The sequence below is a fragment of the Pseudorca crassidens genome, chromosome 2 (genome assembly GCF_039906515.1).
Source record: "Pseudorca crassidens isolate mPseCra1 chromosome 2, mPseCra1.hap1, whole genome shotgun sequence".
Classification (NCBI taxonomy): Eukaryota; Metazoa; Chordata; class Mammalia; order Artiodactyla; family Delphinidae; genus Pseudorca; species Pseudorca crassidens.
In genome coordinates, this window is record NC_090297.1 from 123,673,849 (window position 1) to 123,693,671 (window position 19,823).

Consider the following 19,823-nt stretch of genomic DNA (forward strand, 5'->3'; position numbering starts at 1 on the left):
GTGCTGGAGGCAGGCTGCTGAGAGAAACTCACCTGGTCTTTGCCCTGCCGGCAGTTTATGCTGTTCTAGCTTGAACTGCGGCACTTGTTACACTTAAAAACAGATCATGTGTCCCTCTTCTTGTGTAGAGTACCTTTCCCTAACAAGTCTGAATTATTTATTTACTCATTAAGCATTTATTGTGCATCTGTTAGGGTCAGGTACTGTTTTAAGCACTGGGGATAGAGTATTAGACAAAATACAGAGCTTACATTTAGTGTGAGCCCCTGCATAGCGGGCCCTGCATTTCCATAGTGTAAGATGTCTAAATGGAGAAAACCTTCCCCATTCTTACTGCTCCAGACTGCTCTTGGCTTCTTTTGTTTCCCTCTGGGAAGAGATTGGGTTAAGCCATTCTTTCCCTCTGCATGTTTTTATAAACTAGAGCAGCAAAGGCTACATTCAAATTTCAAATTTCAGAAGATGATCATTATAAAGTATTATAGCCTGCCTTATCACATATACGTAAGTCCCCTCTTACAGCCCCATTCTGTCACCAGATCGTTAGTTCTTCACTGACCCTGAGAACATTTTAATGAATAGGGGTTAGCATCCCATTGTTTTGTTTTGTTTTGTATTTGACTAATATCTTTAAAACTACGGGGCAGGGAATTCCCTGGTAGCGCAGTGGTTGAGAGTCTGTCTGCCAATGCAGGGGACACAGGTTAGAGCCCTGGTCCAGGGAGATCCCACATGCCACAGAACAACTAAGCCCATGCACCACAACTACTGAGCCTGTGCTCTAGAGCCCACAAGCCACAACTACTAAGGCTGCAAGCCACAACTACTAAAGCCCGCGCACCTGGAGCCCGTGCTCCACAGCAAGAGAAGCCACCGCAATGAGAAGACTGCGAATTGCAACAAAGAGTAGCCCCCACTCACCGCAACTAGAGAAAGCCTGTGCAGCAACGAAGACCCAACGCAGCCAAATAAATAAATAAATAAATAAAACTACGGGGCAGTTAGAAATGAGAGTTTTAGTCATAGAATAGCCTTGTCAGTGAATTATTTGTGAATTGGGGAGAGTAAAGCAGGAACCAAAAAACCTACATGAATTCAATAGTACATCAATGGCGCCAGCTTCTTCACATTTAAAATGAGGAGACTGAAATATTACTCAGCCATAAAAAGGAACGAAATAATGCCGTTTACAGCGACATGGATGGACCTAAAGATTATCACACTAAGTGAAGTAAGTCAGACAGAGAAAGACAAATATCATGTGATATCACTTATATGTGGAATCTAAAAAAAAGGTACAAATGAACCTATTTACAAAACAGAAACAGAATCACAGATGTGGAACACAAACTTATGGTTACAAAGGGGGAAAGGTGGGGGGAGGGATAAACTGGGAGATTGGGATTGACATATACACACTACTATATATAAAATAGATAGCTAACAAGAACCTATTTTATAGCACAGGGAACTCTACTCAACACTCTGTGATGACCCATATGGGAATAGAATCTAAAAAAGAGTGGATATATATATATATATGTATAACTGATTCACTTTGCTATACACAACAAACTAACACAACATAGAAACTAACACAACATTGTAAGTCAACTATACTCCAATAAAAATTAATTAAAAACATAAAATAAAATGAGGAGATGGAATCAGGTCCTCTCTGATGTGAAAAAAGCCAACACTTACACTGCACCTACTATGTTCCCAGCACTGCGTGATGTGCTTTCATAAATGAACTTATTTAAAATCTTCGTTAATGGACTTCCCTGGTGTTGCAGTGGTTAAGAATCCACCTGCCAATGTAGGGGACATGGGTTCGAGCCCTGGTCCGGGAAGATCCCACATGCTGCAGAGCAACTAAGCCTGTGCGCCACAACTACTGAGCCTGCGTTCTAGAGCCCACGAGCCACAACTACTGAGCCTGAGTGCCACAACTACTGAGCCCACATGTGGCAACTACTGAAGCCCGTGCGCCTAGAGCCCGTGCTCCACAACAAGAGAAGCCACCACAATGAGAAGCCCGCACACCGCAACGAAGAGTAGCCCCTGCTCACCGCAACTAGAGAAAGGCCGTGTGCAGGAACAAAGACCCAATACAGCCAAAAAAAAAATTTTTTTAATTAAAAAAAAAAAATCTTCGTAACATTCATAGGAGGTGGCACTATTGAATCTATTTACTGAGAAAATTTAGGCACAGAGAAGTTAAACCACTTGCCCGAGGTCATACTGATAGTAAATGATCCAAAGATTGTTGTCATAGCACAGAGTCAAAGCACAGCTTTACTCATGGTTTCCAACTAGGTTGTGGATTGGAACCAACTGAGAAGTTTCAAAACAAAAAGAAACAACTAAACAGATTCCTAGGCCCCAACGAAGCCCTTTTCAATTTGGGGTAGAATTCACAAATCCATATATTTTATGAAGCTTCCTGGACACTTGTGATGCAAACAGTCCAAAGTCTGACATTTAGAAACTACTGATATAGCCTTATTTGCCTGCAGTGGAGAAGAAGGAAGTTGTATTATAAACTTACACAATGCCACAAACTTGAATTGTTTATTTATTATGTGCCAGACACTCCGCTGGTCAGTAGTGATACAAAAATGAGAAAGAGGCTCCCTTTCCTTAAGAAGCTCACAACCTCCTGAGGGGGAGAGACGCATATATAAGTAGCAAATCGCAATACAGTATGGAAAATACAGTAAGAAAGATGTTCAAAGTGTTACAGAAACACAGCAGAAGAGGAATTAGTCATGCCTTGTGATTTGGGGGAGTTCTCACTGAAGAGGTGACACTGAATGATGAGTAGCATTTCTCCAGGTTTAAAAAAAAAAAAAGTCTTTTGGCTTTTATCTCATTAGTATTGAGAATTACTTGGATAGTATAAAGTACAGGTTGGAGCGATTTGCATACACTTTGGCAGTTGTATGGAGGATGAATTGGAGTGGAGAGGTATGAGGCACAGAGATTAGTTGGAAAGCTATGGAAACAGTCCAGGAAGAGAAAGAGGCTGAACTACAGTAGGGAACAGAGGACGGGGAGATTCCAGAGTCAGTCTGAGGTAGACATGGTAGGACTTGTCAACTGAGCAAAGGTAACTTTAAATGATGTGTGAATGAATTTGCTATTGACTAAATCAAGGGTCAGGATCAAGATGAGGGAGATAGGGCACTAAAGTAGGGAAAAAAATGAATTTAGTATTAGACACTGAACTGAGTGTGAGTCCCCATACCCAAGTGGAATATACAGCTCTTGGAAATATAGTTTTGGTGCTTATACGAGAGCTGAGGAATGGGATATAAAGTTGGTGATCATCAACATATAATGGACAGTCATGATATTATTCAGAGAGCAAAAGTTAACATTGGTTGAGTGTTTCCAATGAAAGAGGCACTAATATAGGTTTTACACATAATCTAGTCATTTAAACCTTACAATCCTGTGAGCTAGGTACTATTATTTCCTCATTTTATAGAAGGTAAAGTAAAAGCATGGACAGGTTGAGTCACTTGATCAAGGTTACCCAGGTAGCAAGTGATAGGCCTAAGGGCTCAAACCTTGGTAGACTGATTACAGAGCCTATATACATAACCAGTTTGATAGACTGCATCTCATACAGAAGGAGAGAAAAAGAGGACTGGTTTTAAGGTGAGGCCAAACTCCCAGGAGTAATGTTAAAGGACTCCTTTTAAGCACAGCTAAATTCTGAACAGACTCTTAGCTTGAGGTTTGGAAGGATGGAGGAAAATGAAACACTTTGGGTTAAAGCTTTCACATACTTCAATGCTTCTTGCCATTGGAGTCTAAACCCTTGAGGTCACCTGGCTTTGCGGTGAGACGCCCAGTTTCCCCCTCCCCATTATTTGACCTATAGACGCTCTTACTTGCTCCAAGATCTTCATAAACAACGCTTCCAACTGCTTCTGCTTTCTCGTGGTGCTCATCCTGGAAACCTCTCGTGAAATAGGGAACTGTATAAAGAATTATGAGAATATTGAGTATGGGCAAATAGCAGGGAGAACTACTAGTTGTATGACTCTGGTAATTCACTATACTGTTCTGTGCCTTAAAATCCTCATGTGCTAGGTAATCCATAACATCCCTTCCAGCTCTGATACTCTATGTCATTGAATCTAATAGATACAGGAAAGAACAGGGCACATTCTTGTCTTTGCATTGGCAGTCACCTGTGGGAGCAGAGTGATTTCGTGCCCTGGACTAGCTAGTATAGTATAGCTATGATGGGAAGGTGAGAAAAGAAATGAATCAGCAGGTGGATATTTGGGTTTTCTTGAGTCTGGTACCAATATATCTCAGGAAGGTGGCTCATTCAAGGATTGGGAGTCATTTCCTTACCACCTGGACGCTGCAGATGAGAAAACAAGAGGATAATAAAGGCCAAAGAGATGCAAAGTCATAAAGCATCAGAGAGGAGTGGCCACATCTGCCCCTTCACTATTTCTAACGGGAGTCTAACACTAGCTAGTTACCTGCACATGGAAAATGTCATTAAGAAGACAATGGAACTTTTCCTCCAGCAGTAACTTGACTTTATTTTGAAGGTTGGTCTGTCGTTCTTTATAATGTTTGCAAGTATCCAGACCTAGTACATTGGCCATGAGTATCTGGATGGTATAAAAATTCTGATGGAAGCTGATCTTAGTCAACGCAATAGCAATAGTCCTGTTTATAAGAAAGTCAGGAATCAGAGTTTTAAAATATATTTTTTGAAAACAATAAAGGTTGAAGGAAAGCCCTGACTCCTCATATTCAGTTGTAATGACAGATTTCCCAAGCTATCTGGAAGCTGTTCTTTATTTGTGCTTCAGATACCCTCCCTTATTCCACTATGTTTCTAAGCTCTGTAAATGTATCCTAGCTATCCCCTCTTCTCTAGCCCTACCGCCAATGCCTGGGTTCAGGCCCTCATACTCTCACCTATACTCCCTAACAGCATACTACTACCCCTGTCTAGCGCCAAGACTCTCTGAATGCATCACCTTTATGGAAGCCTGAAGCACCTAGGGAGATGCAAGTCTAGGTTAAGTCTAGACTCCTTCACGTGACATATAAGCCTTTTCAAGTCCTCATGGTCATTTCTTGCCACTCTCTGCCCAGCAGTCTACCCTCCACCAACAACAAACCGGTGAGTGTTCCCTGTACATCCAACTGTTTCTTCTCTTTATGCCTTTGCTTTCCTCAGCCTAGAGTGTTATCACGTCTCACAGTCCCTCCTAATCCCTCATTTCCTGTTCATTTGTATATCTCAGCTCAGGAGTAACCTCCTGGAAATCTTCCCTGATGCCCTCAGGTTGGATGACATACCCTTCTTTCTCGTAGCTTTTACAGCACTCTACTGCGTGCTTCTATCACTGTCCTCACCACATTCTATTTTTACTGTCATCTCTCTTTCCTTCTCTTTTGTGAGAACTCCTTGAGGGTAGGGATCAGATATTATTCGTCTTCAAGGCTTTGCAACTTGTTATGGATTCATTTATGCACCCCTCCCCCCCACCAATTCATATGCTGAAGTCTTAGCCCTCAGAATGTGACCTTATTTGGGAATAGGGTCATTGCAGATGTAACTAGGTAAGTTAAGATGAGGCCATACTGGAATAGGGTGGGCCCCTAATCCGATATGACTGTCTCTTTATAGGAAGGGGAAATTTGGGGGATTCCCTGGTGGTCCAGTGGTTAGGACTCGGTGCTTTCACTGGTGTGGCCCAGGTTCAATCCCTGGTTGGGGAACTAAGATCCCGCAAGCCACGCAGTGGGAAAAAAAAAAAAGAAGAGGGAAATTTTTTGGACACAGACAGCACACATGGAGAACATCATGTGAAGATGGAGGCAGAGACGGGGGTGATGCTTCTACAAGCCAATGAACACCAGTGACTGCCAGCAAGCCACCAGAAGCTAGGAAAGAGGCACAGAACAGATTGTCCCTCACAGCTGATGGAAGGAACCAACTTTACGCCACCTGGATCTTGGACTTCTACCCTCCTGTACACCGAGATAATATACTTCTGTTGCTTAAGCCACCTAGCTTGTGATGCTTTGTCATGGTAGCTCTAGCAAACTAATATAGCACTAAGTTCCTGGAACATAGTAGGTACTCAGTAAGTGATGGAATAAATGAGTGTCTTCTGGCTATTTTGAATTATCCTTTCAACAATGTTAAAGATATTTTAAAACTAGTGTTTCTCAGGCCTGGCATTAAAAAAGAGTAGAAACATAGCTAAAAATAAGATTAATAAGAACTTTCCCTAACTTAAAGCCTTTAGGTTAGATGGTGAAAGGATGTGAGACACCATTACCATTGTCTTGGTCATCACCACTGTTACTGAATACCATACCGTCCACCTCCATGAGATGGGTTGTCCCAAAGAGAGCCCTCATGACATTCCTTATATGAAAAGAGACAAACAGCATGAGGTAAGTGCATCAGCTCTGCCTTCCGAAGGAAAATCCAGAGGCCTTTCATTCTCTAACCATACGCTCAGGCCTCAGTGGTTTGAACCAGTGATTCCCCGTTGGCCACATGGATAAACTTACATATTTGTTCTGCAAACCCAATCTATCCTCAACATTTATACCAGTTGTTCTCAAACTGTGCATTAGGAAACTTAAAAATATCAATGTCCAAGTCCGTCCTGGCATTAAATCAGGATCTCCAGGGGTCAGCCCATCTTCATTTTCTCAGTTCGATATGTTTATCGTTAATTACTTATCTAGCACAAGGGGCATGACACCCAATAATAACTGATAGATTGTGGATAGTTTACATAGGCAACTTATATAAAGGAGAGGAACATTGAAACAAATGAAACTCTTAAAGATGTCAAGATTCTCTGGATTCACAAAAAAAATGGTCATTGCAAGACACTCACCTGTGGTTCTCACCTTGGGCCAGGTACTCAATTTCCACTAGTAGCTCGCTTTTTCCATATCCTGATAATCCTTCGTACATCAGGACTCGGCTGCAGTTAGATATCAAAAATTCCTTCATAGTACACATGAAGTATTTGATCTCCTTATCGCGTCCTGTTATTTTCATTTTTTAAAAAGGGAGCAAACCCAATCAACATAAAATAGTCTAGAAACATAAAAAAGCACATAGTGATACAGCTTCTAAGAATACCCTTGGAATTTCCATGGCATTGTTCATGGAGTTTCTTGAGGTCCTGTGCACTTTAAAATTAAAAAAAAATCTTTCTCTAGAACTTTCCAGTTTAACAATGTGGTTTTACAGTTTTGTTTTGGTTTGGTTTGGTTTTTTTTGATTCCCACAAGCTGTGAGGGAAAGGATTCTTATAATGCTCATTATGATGTCCATTTAACTTTAGTGTAGAAAACTGAGATTTGCTTAAATTATACAACCAGGAATTAAACCAGGGCTATCCGACCCTAATGCTTGTTTTCTTTTCCTTTTTCTGTAACACACTAGAAGTAACTATAGATTATTACATTAGGAAATCAACTTAATAAAGTTAGGGTTCCCATGTTGAACAATATGGATAAACAGTTTTTATTTCCGATTCTGTGAAGGAAAACTTGCTCTTTGTAAATGAGAAATTATACTTATCTCAGGGCTACTAAAAGTATTAACGGTGATAAACAAATTCAATTTGCTTTAAAAAACTCATATATAGATTAATTCTATCATAAGAACAACCTAAATTCTTAGTAAAAATAAATTATAGTTTTTTTCCTTATTATAAAACTAATGCATGCTCACTGTAGAAAATATAGAAAACTTAAAAAGGAAAAGAAGAAAATAAAAGTCATCTTGGGTTACAACCCTATCACTCTTATTTTTCTTATGTGTCTTTAAATATGTGTAACAGGATGCCCTGACTGAAATCTGAAACTCAGCCTACAATCTTTGAAACCTGGGTGGGCGGGAAGGAGTTGGCAAAACCGTAATTTCTGTCAAAAGAGCTGGAGACCAAATCAGGGCTGACTCTTCCTTCTTTGCTGGACAGATCACTGTGGAGGGCCCATTCTGTTATCCATTGATAGAGTAAATACATACCTAGGTGTTAGCTAAAGTCTATTGAAAACCAAGACCACTACTCTAAGCTTAGATGTTTTATACAAAGAAGCTGAGTGTTTATTTGGTAATGTAAATTTCTGGGTAAGATTTAGTGAGAATTACTCTGCAGACCATATTGTTTCTTTTAGGTGCAACATTTCCTTTCTGAAAGCACATTTGAATTTCAATTTTGTGAGATGTGTAGTATTGTTCTTTGGCCTAAAGTTTACACAGGAACTTAGAAGATGCCCAGAAGGCTGCAAAGCAGACTCTTCTAGCTGTTTTATGTTCTGTTTGTCTAGAACACATACAGGTAAGAACTTACTGATTGTCTTTTTAGTTGGATTCTAAAATGAGGTTAACTCAACTTGCCTTGAAGTATGCATACCTTGTTTCTATTTGAACAAGGCCCTAATACCTGAGACTGTTGTACATATTTTTGACACTAAAAGAACACTTTTTGTTCATTTTAGTTTTGTTATCAGTTAGCATATACAATTTCACTTACAGGCACTCTTGTAAAAGAAGGGTGTTTCCCATACTCCTAACCTCTGACAGTCTGTTTTTGGTTATAGCTTTAAGGAAAGATATGTGGGCCTGATCTTTACCTTATACTGGTGAAATCAGGGCAAAAAGTCAAGTACAGAGAATTCCCTGGCAGTCCAGTGGTTAGGACTCTGAGCTTTCAATGCTGAGGGCCTGGGTTCAATCCCTGTTCAGGGAACTAAGGTCTCACAAGCCGCTCAGCAGCAGCCGAAAAACAAAACAAAGCAAAACACATGCACAGAAAACAAACAAACAAACAAAGGCAACTAGACCAGGCTGAGAAACATATGCATATTGTAGCAATGTATTCTAATATGTCTGTCATAGTGAGTCCTCAATTTTGTAGAAAGGGGGTTAGGACTTCCATTTACTGTCAATCATTATCACAACAAGCATATCCTAGGATGAAAAGTTAGGCCTCGGAGGAGGGTGAGAGTGGGCATTCCTTCTCCTTTCTAGCCTTCAAGAGTTTGGGGATCTGGACTTATAAAAAGTGATGTGCTTGCAGACTCTGAAAACTACCTGAATGCACTGAAAGTTAGGCATTGCTGCTGGCTCAAGTGCTCTTTGAAGTTCTGGAACTGTTGCCTTCTTTTATGCTCTGCTGACATCAAGATTCTGTCCTAATACTCCCCCAAGGTGTGGGACAGAGCCTCTTCTCAATTGCCCTAACACAGTTATGACCGAGATTTAATTTATAATGATACTTTTAGGGATGTTCAAGTCTAACAGAAGGAAATTACAAGTGTTACTTGAAATGGCTGCCTTCAGAATCCACAGGCCAATCTTCATGTGGGTCTCTTCTCTACCTCATTTTGTGTCTACTTCCCTGCATAGTCTTGAGTTAGCTTTCTTATGATAGGGTCTCTCTCACCAAGAATCACAAAAACATCACTGCCGGATGGATCATAGCTCTAAATGTAAAAGGTAAAACAAAATTTCTGGAAGAGAATCTAGAAAAATATCTTCATGACTTTTGGATGAGGAAAGATTTCTCAAACAGTATACAAAAGCACTAATTATAAAGAAAAAAATTGATAAATTGGATTTCATTAAAATCAAAAGTTGTGTTCATTAAATACATCACTAATAGAGTAAAAAGGCAAGCACAGAATGGGAAAAGTTACATACAGTAAAAACAAAGGGACCCATTTTCAGAATATATAAATAATTCCAACGGATCTATAAAAAAATACAATCCAATTGAAAAATAGACAAAAGATTTGTACAGACACTTTATAAAAGATGATTTCCAAATGGCCAATAAATATTTGGAAAAGGCACTCAACCACATCAGGGAAATACAGATGGAAACCATGGTGAGATACCACTATAAACCCAACAGAATTATTAAAATTATAAAGACTGAGAAAACTATCTACCAAAATTGTACCCTTTGCCCCAACAGTATCACTCCTATATATATACTCAACAGCAGAAATGCATACATATGTTCACCATAAGACTTGTACAAAAATCTTTATGGCAGTATTATTCATAAGAACCCAAACTGGAAACAACTCAAATGTTGTACAAAAGCAGAATGAATACATTGTTATATACTTATAAAAGGGAATATAGTCATCCCTCTGTATCCACAGGAGATTGGTTCCAGGACCCCCGGGGATATCAAAATATTCGGATGCTCAAGTCCCTTATATAAAATGGTGTAGTATTTGCATACAACCTAAACACATCCTCCTGTATACTTTAACTCATCTCTAGGTTGATTATAATAGCAAATACAATGTAAATGCTATGTAAATAGTTGCCAGTGTGCAGCAAATTCAAGTTTTGCTTTTTGGAATTTTCTGGAATTAAAAAAAAAATTTTTTTTTGATTTGTGGTTGTTTGCATCCCTGGATGCACACCCTGCAGATACAGAGGGCCAACTGTACTACAAAGCAATGAAAATGGATGAGTTATAGCTACATCCAACAATATGGATGAATTTCATAATGTAATGTTGATTAAAAGAAGGCTTATGTAAATGAAGACCCGAGAGGCTTCCGGGAAGATGGCGGAAGAGTAAGATGCGGAGATCATCTTCCTCCCCACAGATACACCAGAAATACATTTACACGTGGAACAACAACTACAGAACACCTACTGAACGCTGGCAGAAGACCTCAAACCTCCCAAAAGGCAAGAAACTCCCCAGGTACCTGGAAGGGATTAAGAGCGCTGCTTAAAGGAGCTCCAGAGATGGGCGCGAGCCGCGGCTAAAAGCGCGGACGCCAGAGACGGGCATAAGACGCTAAGGCTGTTGCTGCCGCCACCAAGAAGCCTGTGTGCGAGCACAGGTCACTATCCACACTCCCCTTCCGGAGAGCCTGTCCAGCCCGCCACTGCCAGGGTCCCGGGAGCCAGGGACAACTCTCCCGGGAGAACGCACGGCGCGCCTCAGGCCGGCGGGGCGAGCTGCCGCCGCAGGCTCGCCCCGCCCTCCGTGCCCTTCCCTCCCCCACCGCCTGAGTGAGCCAGAGCCCCCGCATCAGCGGCTCCTTTAACCCCGTCCTGTCTGAGCGAAGAACAGCCGCCCTCCGGCGACCTACACGCAGAGGCGGGGCCAAATCCAAAGCTGAGCCCCAGGAGCTGTGAGAACAAAGAAGAGAAAGGGAAATCTCTCCCAGCAGCCTCAGAAGCAGCGGATTAAAGCTCCACAATCAACTTGATGCACCCTGCATCTGTGGAATACATGAATAGACAACGAATCATCCCAAATTGAGGAGGTGGACTTTGAGAGCAAGATTTATGATTTTTTCCCCTTTTCCTCTTTTTGTGAGTGTGTATGTGTATGCTTCTGTGTGAGATTTTGTCTGTATAGCTTTGCTTCCACCATTTGTCCTAGGGTTCTATCCATCCTTTTTTTTTTTTTTAATTTTTTTCTTAATAATTAGTTTTTATTTTAATTATTTTATTTTATCTTACTTTATTTTATTTTACTTTATCTTCTTTCTTTCTTTCTTCTTTTCTTCCTTCCCTCCTTCCTTCCTTCCTTCCTCCCTCTCTCCCTCCCTCCTTTCTTTCTTTCCCTTTCTTTCTTTCTCTCTACTTCTACCAATTCTTTCTTTCTACTTTTTCTCCCTTTTATTCTGAGCCGTGTGGATGAAAGGCTCTTGGTGCTGCAGCCAGGAGTCACTGCTGTGCCTCTGAGGTGGGAGAGCCAACTTCAGGACACTGGTCCACAAGAGACCTCCCAGCTCCACATAATATCAAATGGTGAAAATCTCCCAGAGATCTCCATCTCAACGCCAGCACCCAGCTTCACTCAACGACCAGCAAGCTACAGTGCTGGACATCCTATGCCAAACAACTAGCAAGACAGGAACACAACCCCACCCATTAGCAGAGAGGCTGCCTAAAATCATAACAAGTCCACAGACACCCCAAAACACACAACCAGACGTGGACTTACCCTCCAGAAAGACAAGATCCAGCCTCATCCACCAGAACACAAGCACTAGTCCCCTCCACCAAGAAGCCTACACAACCTTAGCCACTGGGGACAGACACCAAAAACAATGGGAACTATGAACCTGCAGCCTGCAAAAAGGAGACCCCAAACACAGGAAATTAAGCAAAATGAGAAGACAGAAAAACACACAGCAGTTGAAGGAGCAAGATAAAAACCCACCAGACCTAACAAATGAAGAGGAAATAGGCAGTCTACCTGAAAAAGAATTCAGAATAATGATAGTAAAGATGATCCAAAATCTTGGAAATAGAATAGACAAAATGCAAGAAACATTTAACAAGGACCTAGGAGAACTAAAGATGAAACAAGCAACGATGAACAACACAATAAATGAAATGAAAAATACTCTAGATGGGATCAATAGCAGAATAACTGAGGCAGAAGAACGGATAAGTGACCTGGAAGGTAAAATAGTGGAAATAACTACTGCAGAGCAGAATAAAGAAAAAAGAATGAAAAGAGCTGAGGACAGTCTCAGAGACCTCTGGGACAACATTAAATGCACCAACATTCAAATTATAGGGGTTCCAAAAGAAGAAGAGAAAAAGAAAGGGACTGAGAAAATATTTGAAGAGATTATAGTTGAAAACTTCCCTAATATGGGAAAGGAAATAGTTAATCAAGTCCAGGAAGCACAGAGAGTCCCATTCAGAATAAATCCAAGGAGAAATATGCCAAGACACATATTAATCAAACTGTCAAAAATTAAATACAAATAAAACATATTAAAAGCAGCAAGGGAAAAACAACAAACAACACACGAGAGAATCCCCATAAGGTTAACCAGTGATCTTTCAGCAGAAACTCTGCAAGCCAGAAGGGACTGGCAGGACATATTTAAAGTGATGAAGGAGAAAAACCTGCAACCAAGATTACTCTACCCAGGGCTTCCCTGGTGGCGCAGTGGTTGAGAGTCCGCCTGCCGATGAAGGGGACATGGGTTCATGACCCGGTCCGGGAGGATCCCACATGCCACGGAGCAGCTGTGCCAGTGAGCTATGGCGCTGAGCCTGAGCGTCCTGAGCCTGCGCTCTGCAGCGGGAGAGGCCACAGCAGTGAGAGACACGCGTACCGCAAAAAAAAAAAAAAAAGATTACTCTACCCAGCAAGGATCTCATTCAGATTTGATGAAGAAATTAAAACCTTTACAGACAAGCAAAAGCTGAGAGAGTTCAGCACCACCAAACCAGCTTTACAACAAATACTAAAGGAACTTCTCTAGACAAGAAACACAAGAGAAGGAAAAGACCTACAATAATGTACCCAAAACAGTTAAGAAAATGGGAATAGGAACATACATATCGATAATTACCTTAAATGTAAATGGACTAAATGCTCCCACCAAAAGACACAGATTGGCTGAATGGATACAAAAACAACACCCATATATATGCTATCTACAAGAGACCCACTTCAGACCTAGAGACACATACAGACTGAAAGTAAGGGGATGGAAAAAGATATTCCATGCAAATGGAAACCAAAAGAAAGCTGGAGTAGCAATTATCATATCAGACAAAATGGACCTTAAAATAAAGACTATTAGAAGAGAGAAAGAAGGACACTACATAATGATCAAGGGATCAATCCAAGAAGATATAACAATTGTAAATATTTATGCACCCAACATAGGAGCACCTCAATACATAAGGCAAATACTAACAGCCATAAAAGGGGAAATCGACAGTAACACATTCATAGTAGGGGACTTTAACACCCCACTTTCACCAATGGACAGATCATCCAAAATGAAAATAAATAAGGAAACACAAGCTTTAAATGATACATTAAACAAGATGGACTTAATTGATATTTATAGGACATTCCATCCAAAAACAATAGAATACACATTTTTCTCAAGTGCCCATGGGACATTCTCCAGGATAGATCATATCTTGGGTCACAAATCAAGCCTTGGTAAATTTAAGAAAATTGAAATTGTATCAAGTATCTTTTCTGACCACAATGCTATGAGACTAGATATCAATTACAGGAAAAGATCTGTAAAAAATACAAACACATGGAGGCTAAACAATACACTACTTAATAACGAAGTGATCACTGAAGAAATCAAAGAGGAAATCAAAAAATACCTAGAAACAAATGACAATGGAGTCACGACGACCCAAAACCTATGGGGTGCAGCAAAAGCAGTTCTAAGAGGGAAGATTATAGCAATACAATCCTACCTTAAGAAACAGGAAACATCTCAAATAAACAACCTAACCTTGCACCTAAAGCAATTAGAGAAAGAAGAACAAAAAAACCCCCAAAGTTAGCAGAAGGAAAGAAATCATAAAAATCAGATTAGAAATAAATGAAAAAGAAATGAAGGAAATGATAGCAAAGATCAATAAAATTAAAGGTTGGTTCTTTGAGAAGATAAAGGAAATTGATAAACCATTAGCCAGACTCATCAAGAAAAAAAGGGAGAAGACTGAAATCAATAGAATTAGAAATGAAAAAGGAGAAGTAACAACTGACACTGCAGAAATACAAAAGATCATGAGAGATTACTACAAGCAACTCTATGCCAATAAAATGGACAACCTGGAAGAAATGGACAAATTCTTAGAAATGCACAACCTGCCAAGACTGAATCAGGAAGAAATAGAAACTATGAACAGACCAATCACAAGCACTGAAATTGAAACTGTGATTAAAAATCTTCCAACAAACAAAAGCCCAGGACCAGATGGCTTCACAGGCGAATTCTGTCAAACACTTAGAGAAGAGCTAACACCTATCCTTCTCAAACTCTTCCAAAATATAGCAGAGGGAAGAACACTCCCAAACTCATTCTACGAGGCCACCATCACCTTGATAACAAAACCAGACAAGGATGTAACAAAGAAAGAAAACTACAGGCCAATATCACTGATGAACATAGATGCAAAAATCCTCAACAAAATACTAGCAAACAGAATCCAACAGCACATTAAAAGGATCATACACCATGATCAAGTGGGGTTTATCCCAGGAATGCAAGGATTCTTCAATATACGCAAATCAATCAACGTGATATACCATATTAACAAACTGAAGGAGAAAAACCATATGATCATCTCAATAGATGCAGAGAAAGCTTTCGACAAAATTCAACACCCATTTATGATAAAAACCCTGCAGAAAGTAGGCATAGAAGGAACTTTCCTCAACATAATAAAGGCCATATATGACAAACCCACAGCCAACATCATCCTCAATGGTGAAAAACTGAAAGCATTTCCACTAAGATCAAGAACAAGACAAGGTTGCCTACTCTCACCACTCTTATTCAACATAGTTTTGGAAGTTTTAGCCACAGCAATCAGAGAAGAAAAGGAAATAAAAGCAATTCAAATCAGAAAAGAAGAAGTAAAGCTGTCACTCTTTGCAGATGACATGATACTATACATAGAGAATCCTAAACATGCTACCAGAAAACTACTAGAGCTAATCAATGAATTTGGTAAAGTAGCAGGATACAAAATTAATGCACAGAAATCTCTGGCATTCCTAGGCACTAATGCTGAAAAATCTGAAAGTGAAATCAAGAAAACACTCCCATTTACCATTGCAACAAAAAGAATAAAATAGGAATAAACCTACCTAAGGAGACAAAAGACCTGTATGCAGAAAATTATAAGACACTGATGAAGGAAATTAAAGATGATACAAATAGATGGAGAGATATACCATGTTCCTGGATTGGAAGAATCAACATTGTGAAAATCACTCTACTATACAAAGCAATCTACAGATTCAATGCAATCCCTATCAAACTACCAATGGCATTTTTCACAGAACTAGAAAAAAAATTTCACAATTTGTATGGAAACAAATAGCCAAATAGCCAAAGCAATCTTGAGAACGAAAAACCGAGCTGGAGGAATCAGGCTCCCTGACTTCACACTGTACTACAAAGCTACAGTAATCGAGACAATATGGTACTGGCACAGAAACAAAAATATAGAACAATGGAACAGGATAGAAAGCCCAGAGATAAACCCACACACATATGGTCACCTTATCTTTGATAAAGGAGGCAGGAATGTACAGTGGAGAAAGGTCAGCCTCTTCAATAAGTGGTGCTGGGAAAACTGGACAGGTACATGTAAAAGTATGAGATTAGATCACTCCCTAACACCATACACAAAAATAAGCTCACAATGGATTCAAGACCTAGATGTAAGGCCAGAAACTATCAAACTCTTAGAGGAAAACATAGGCAGAACACTCTATGACATAAATCACAGCAAGATCTTTTTTGACCCACTTCCTAGAGAAATGGAAATAAAAACAAAAATAAACAAATGAGACCTAATGAAACTTAAAAGCTTTTGCACAGCAAAGGAAACCATAAACAAGACCAAAAGACAACCCTCAGGATGGGAGAAAATATTTGCAAGTGAAGTAACTGACAAAGGATTAATCTCCAAAATTTATAAGCAGTTCATGCAGCTCAATAACAAAGAAACAAACAACCCAAAAAACGAACAACCCAATTCAAAAATGGGCAGAAGACCTAAACAGACATTTCTCCAAAGAAGATATACAGACTGCCAACAAACACATGAAAGAATGCTCAACATCATTAATCATTAGAGAAATGCAAATCAAAACTACAATGAGATATCATCTCACACCAGTCAGAATGGCCATCATCAAAAAATCTAGAAACAATAAATGCTGGAGAGGGTGTGGAGAAAAGGGAACACTCTTGCACCGCTGGTGTGAATGTGAATTGGTTCAGCCACTATGGAGAACAGTATGGAGGTTCCTTAAAAAACTACAAATAGAACTACCATATGACCCAGCAATCCCACTACTGGGCATATACCTTGAGAAAACCATAATTCAAAAAGAGTCATGTACCAAAATGTTCATTGCAGCTCTATTCACAATAGCCCGGAGATGGAAACACCCTAAGTGCCCATCATCGGATGAATGGATAAAGAAGATGTGGCACATATATACAATGGAATATTACTCAGCCATAAAAAGAAACTAAATTGAGCTATTTGTAATGAGGTGGATAGACCTAGAGTCTGTCATACAGAGTGAAGTAAGTCAGAAAGAGAAAGACAAATACCGTATGCTAACACATATATATGGAATTTAAGAAAAAAAAATGTCATGAAGAACCTAGGCGTAAGACAGGAATAAAGACACAGACCTAGTAGAGAATGGACTTGAGGATATTGGGAGCGGGAAGGGTAAGCTATGATAAAGCGAGAGAGAGGCATGGACATATATACACTACCGAACGTAAGGTAGATAGCTAGTGGGAAGCAGCTGCATAACACGGGGAGATCAGCTTGGTGCTTTGTGACCGCCTGGAGGGGTGGGATAGGGAGGGTGGGAGGGAGGGAGACGCAAGAGGGAAGAGATATGGGAACATATGTATGTGTATAGCTGATTCACTTTGTTATGAAGCAGAAGCTAGCACACCATTGTAGGGCAATTGTATTCCAATAAAGATGTAAAAAAATAAAAAAAAAAAGAAATGAAGACCCCATTCACTAAAAAAAAAAAAAAAAGAAGACTTATGTAATTACACAATATGTGATTTCATTCATATAAATTTTAAGAACAGGTCTAAGTAATTTAGGGTGTTAGAAATCTTTGGGTAAAGGGAGAGGGATAAAGCATGTGAGGGTTTCCAGAGTACTGTTATTTTTCTATTTCTTGGCCTGGATGGTGATTATACATTCATTTTGTGATAATTCATTAAGCTGAAGACTTATCATTGGTGTACTTTTCTGTATGTTTTGTTATAGTTCAATAAAGAGGTTTAAAAATCAAGGCTCACTACCTACCTAGCAAAGGGTAACCCTCATTTCTGTTGCAGATGAGGTATGCCATCCCAAACATGCTGAAGAGAAGAAAAGAAAAGATGTTAGCATCGAAACAGGGAAATACTGAGAGCCAGAGGACTAGTTCTTAGTTCCCAGAAAGCCTCCTTTTCAGTCTCCAACAGGAATCTATCCCCTGTTATCAAGGGGTCTATCAAGGGGTGCAGATGCCAAGAGGAAGGGAAAGGAGAAGTTCTTACCTGGTAATAGAGTCTCCAAACAACTTATGTAGCTGCCTTTACCACAGCACCTGGTACATTGTTCAAAAAATGCTTGTTGAGTCTGCATTGGTAGAACTGACCCTTTTCTAGGGAAACCAGACACTCAGTATGGGACCCAATACAGTTAGATGTGTTGTATTGTCTCACAGCATGGAAAAATTCTACCAGTTGCTCAAACAATGATAGTTTACCTTTGTGGAACACATGCTATGTGCCTGGCAGTTTCAAGGGCTGTACATGTATCATTTCTTTACTCCTGACAAAAACCTTATTAAGAAGGTATTATTATTATTATGTCCATTTTACAAATGCGAAAATTGAGGTACAGAGAATTTAACTTGAACAAGATCCCATGGCTAGTGGTGACAGAGGATAGTGACAGAGTCAGTATCTAAAACGAGGCCAGAGGCATATATGTTTGCCCACTGCATAATATCATCTCTTGAAGGGGCCTTTTTAGACAAACGGCTCATTCCCTTGTTTATACTATTATACTACCTTGTTATGCCTCTGTTATAGCACATACCAAAGTTTCCTAGGTTATATACACCTAATTTTGTGTATGTTGTCTTCCCCATTAGATTTCAGGACAGGAACCAGGCCCTGTTCATATTTGTATGTGTATTTCTATAGTCTCTTATTTGCAGAGATGGTACAGAGAAACCATAAAGAGGGCAGGCTTTGGGATCAGATAGTCCTGGTAGTTTCAGAAACAGTAGATAGTTTCTGTGGTAGACTGACTGCATTAATGGCGCCACATCTTCATCTCTACTTGTATCTATGTCCTTTGCTATGTACTGTACCTTTGCAGTGTCCTCCCACTCTGGGCTCAGACTTGTGAATGTTTTGGCCAATGGGATGTTAGCAAACATGACATAGAGGCTTGAAAAATGCTTGCTCTCTCTTGATCTTCTGATATTGCCATGACTACATGCATGGGTTAGCCCAGTTTAAGATGAGACACATAGAGTCAAACTGTCCCAGTTATGTCAGCCAAAATTCCCAGTTATTCCACCTGAGGTCATCCTGGATCAGCCAACACCCTGTTGAACCCCAGGCATGTGAACAAGCCTAGGCAAGATCATCCAAATCCGCCAAGATCAGCTGAACCCCACATATTCATGAGATAAGTAAAAATTTACTGTTGTATACAACTGAGGTTTTGTGGTTGACTATAATGCAGCATTATTGTGGCATTTTGAACCTTGGCTCAATTATTTACTAGATTTATGACTATGGACAAGTCATTTAACATCTCAGAGTCTCAGTTTTTAAATTTATAAAATAGAGTTAATAATAGTTTGTTTCTACCTCATATAGTTGATATTGAGGTAAAGTGCCTAATATTTAATAAGGGCTCGCAAAAATTATTATTCATTCATTTATTCGAACAGCATTTTATTGATGATCTACACATGCCAAGAACAGTGCTGAGCCCTGGGAATACAAAGATGAATACTAAAGACTCCTTGAACCAATTATAGCCCCGATTCTGTTATCTGACCCTTTAAGACCTAGATTCTAGCTTGCTAGTATAAAGAATAATACCTTTTCACTTTCCATCCACCAAGCACTACCATATAGAGCTTTCCATGCTGTTCATTCATTTATTCATCATTACTGATGCCTACCAAGCATTGGTAGGATATAAGAATGAACATTATATTATATTGGGGATATAAGAATGAACA

General features: G+C 39.7%; 1 protein-coding gene across 1 annotated transcript in view; it reads right to left on the minus strand.

Moving 5' to 3' along the window:
- The window catches only part of ADCY10 (adenylate cyclase 10), a 96,388-nt gene that overhangs the window by 54,594 nt on the left and 21,971 nt on the right, over window positions 1-19,823 (minus strand). The window contains exons 12-15 of the mRNA XM_067714247.1: window positions 17,876-17,931; window positions 6,906-7,059; window positions 4,509-4,701; window positions 3,903-3,989 (exon numbers count right to left, since the gene is read on the minus strand). Of these exons, the coding sequence (XP_067570348.1) occupies window positions 3,903-3,989; window positions 4,509-4,701; window positions 6,906-7,059; window positions 17,876-17,931 (490 nt within the window). The remainder of the gene's footprint in view (window positions 1-3,902; window positions 3,990-4,508; window positions 4,702-6,905; window positions 7,060-17,875; window positions 17,932-19,823) is intronic.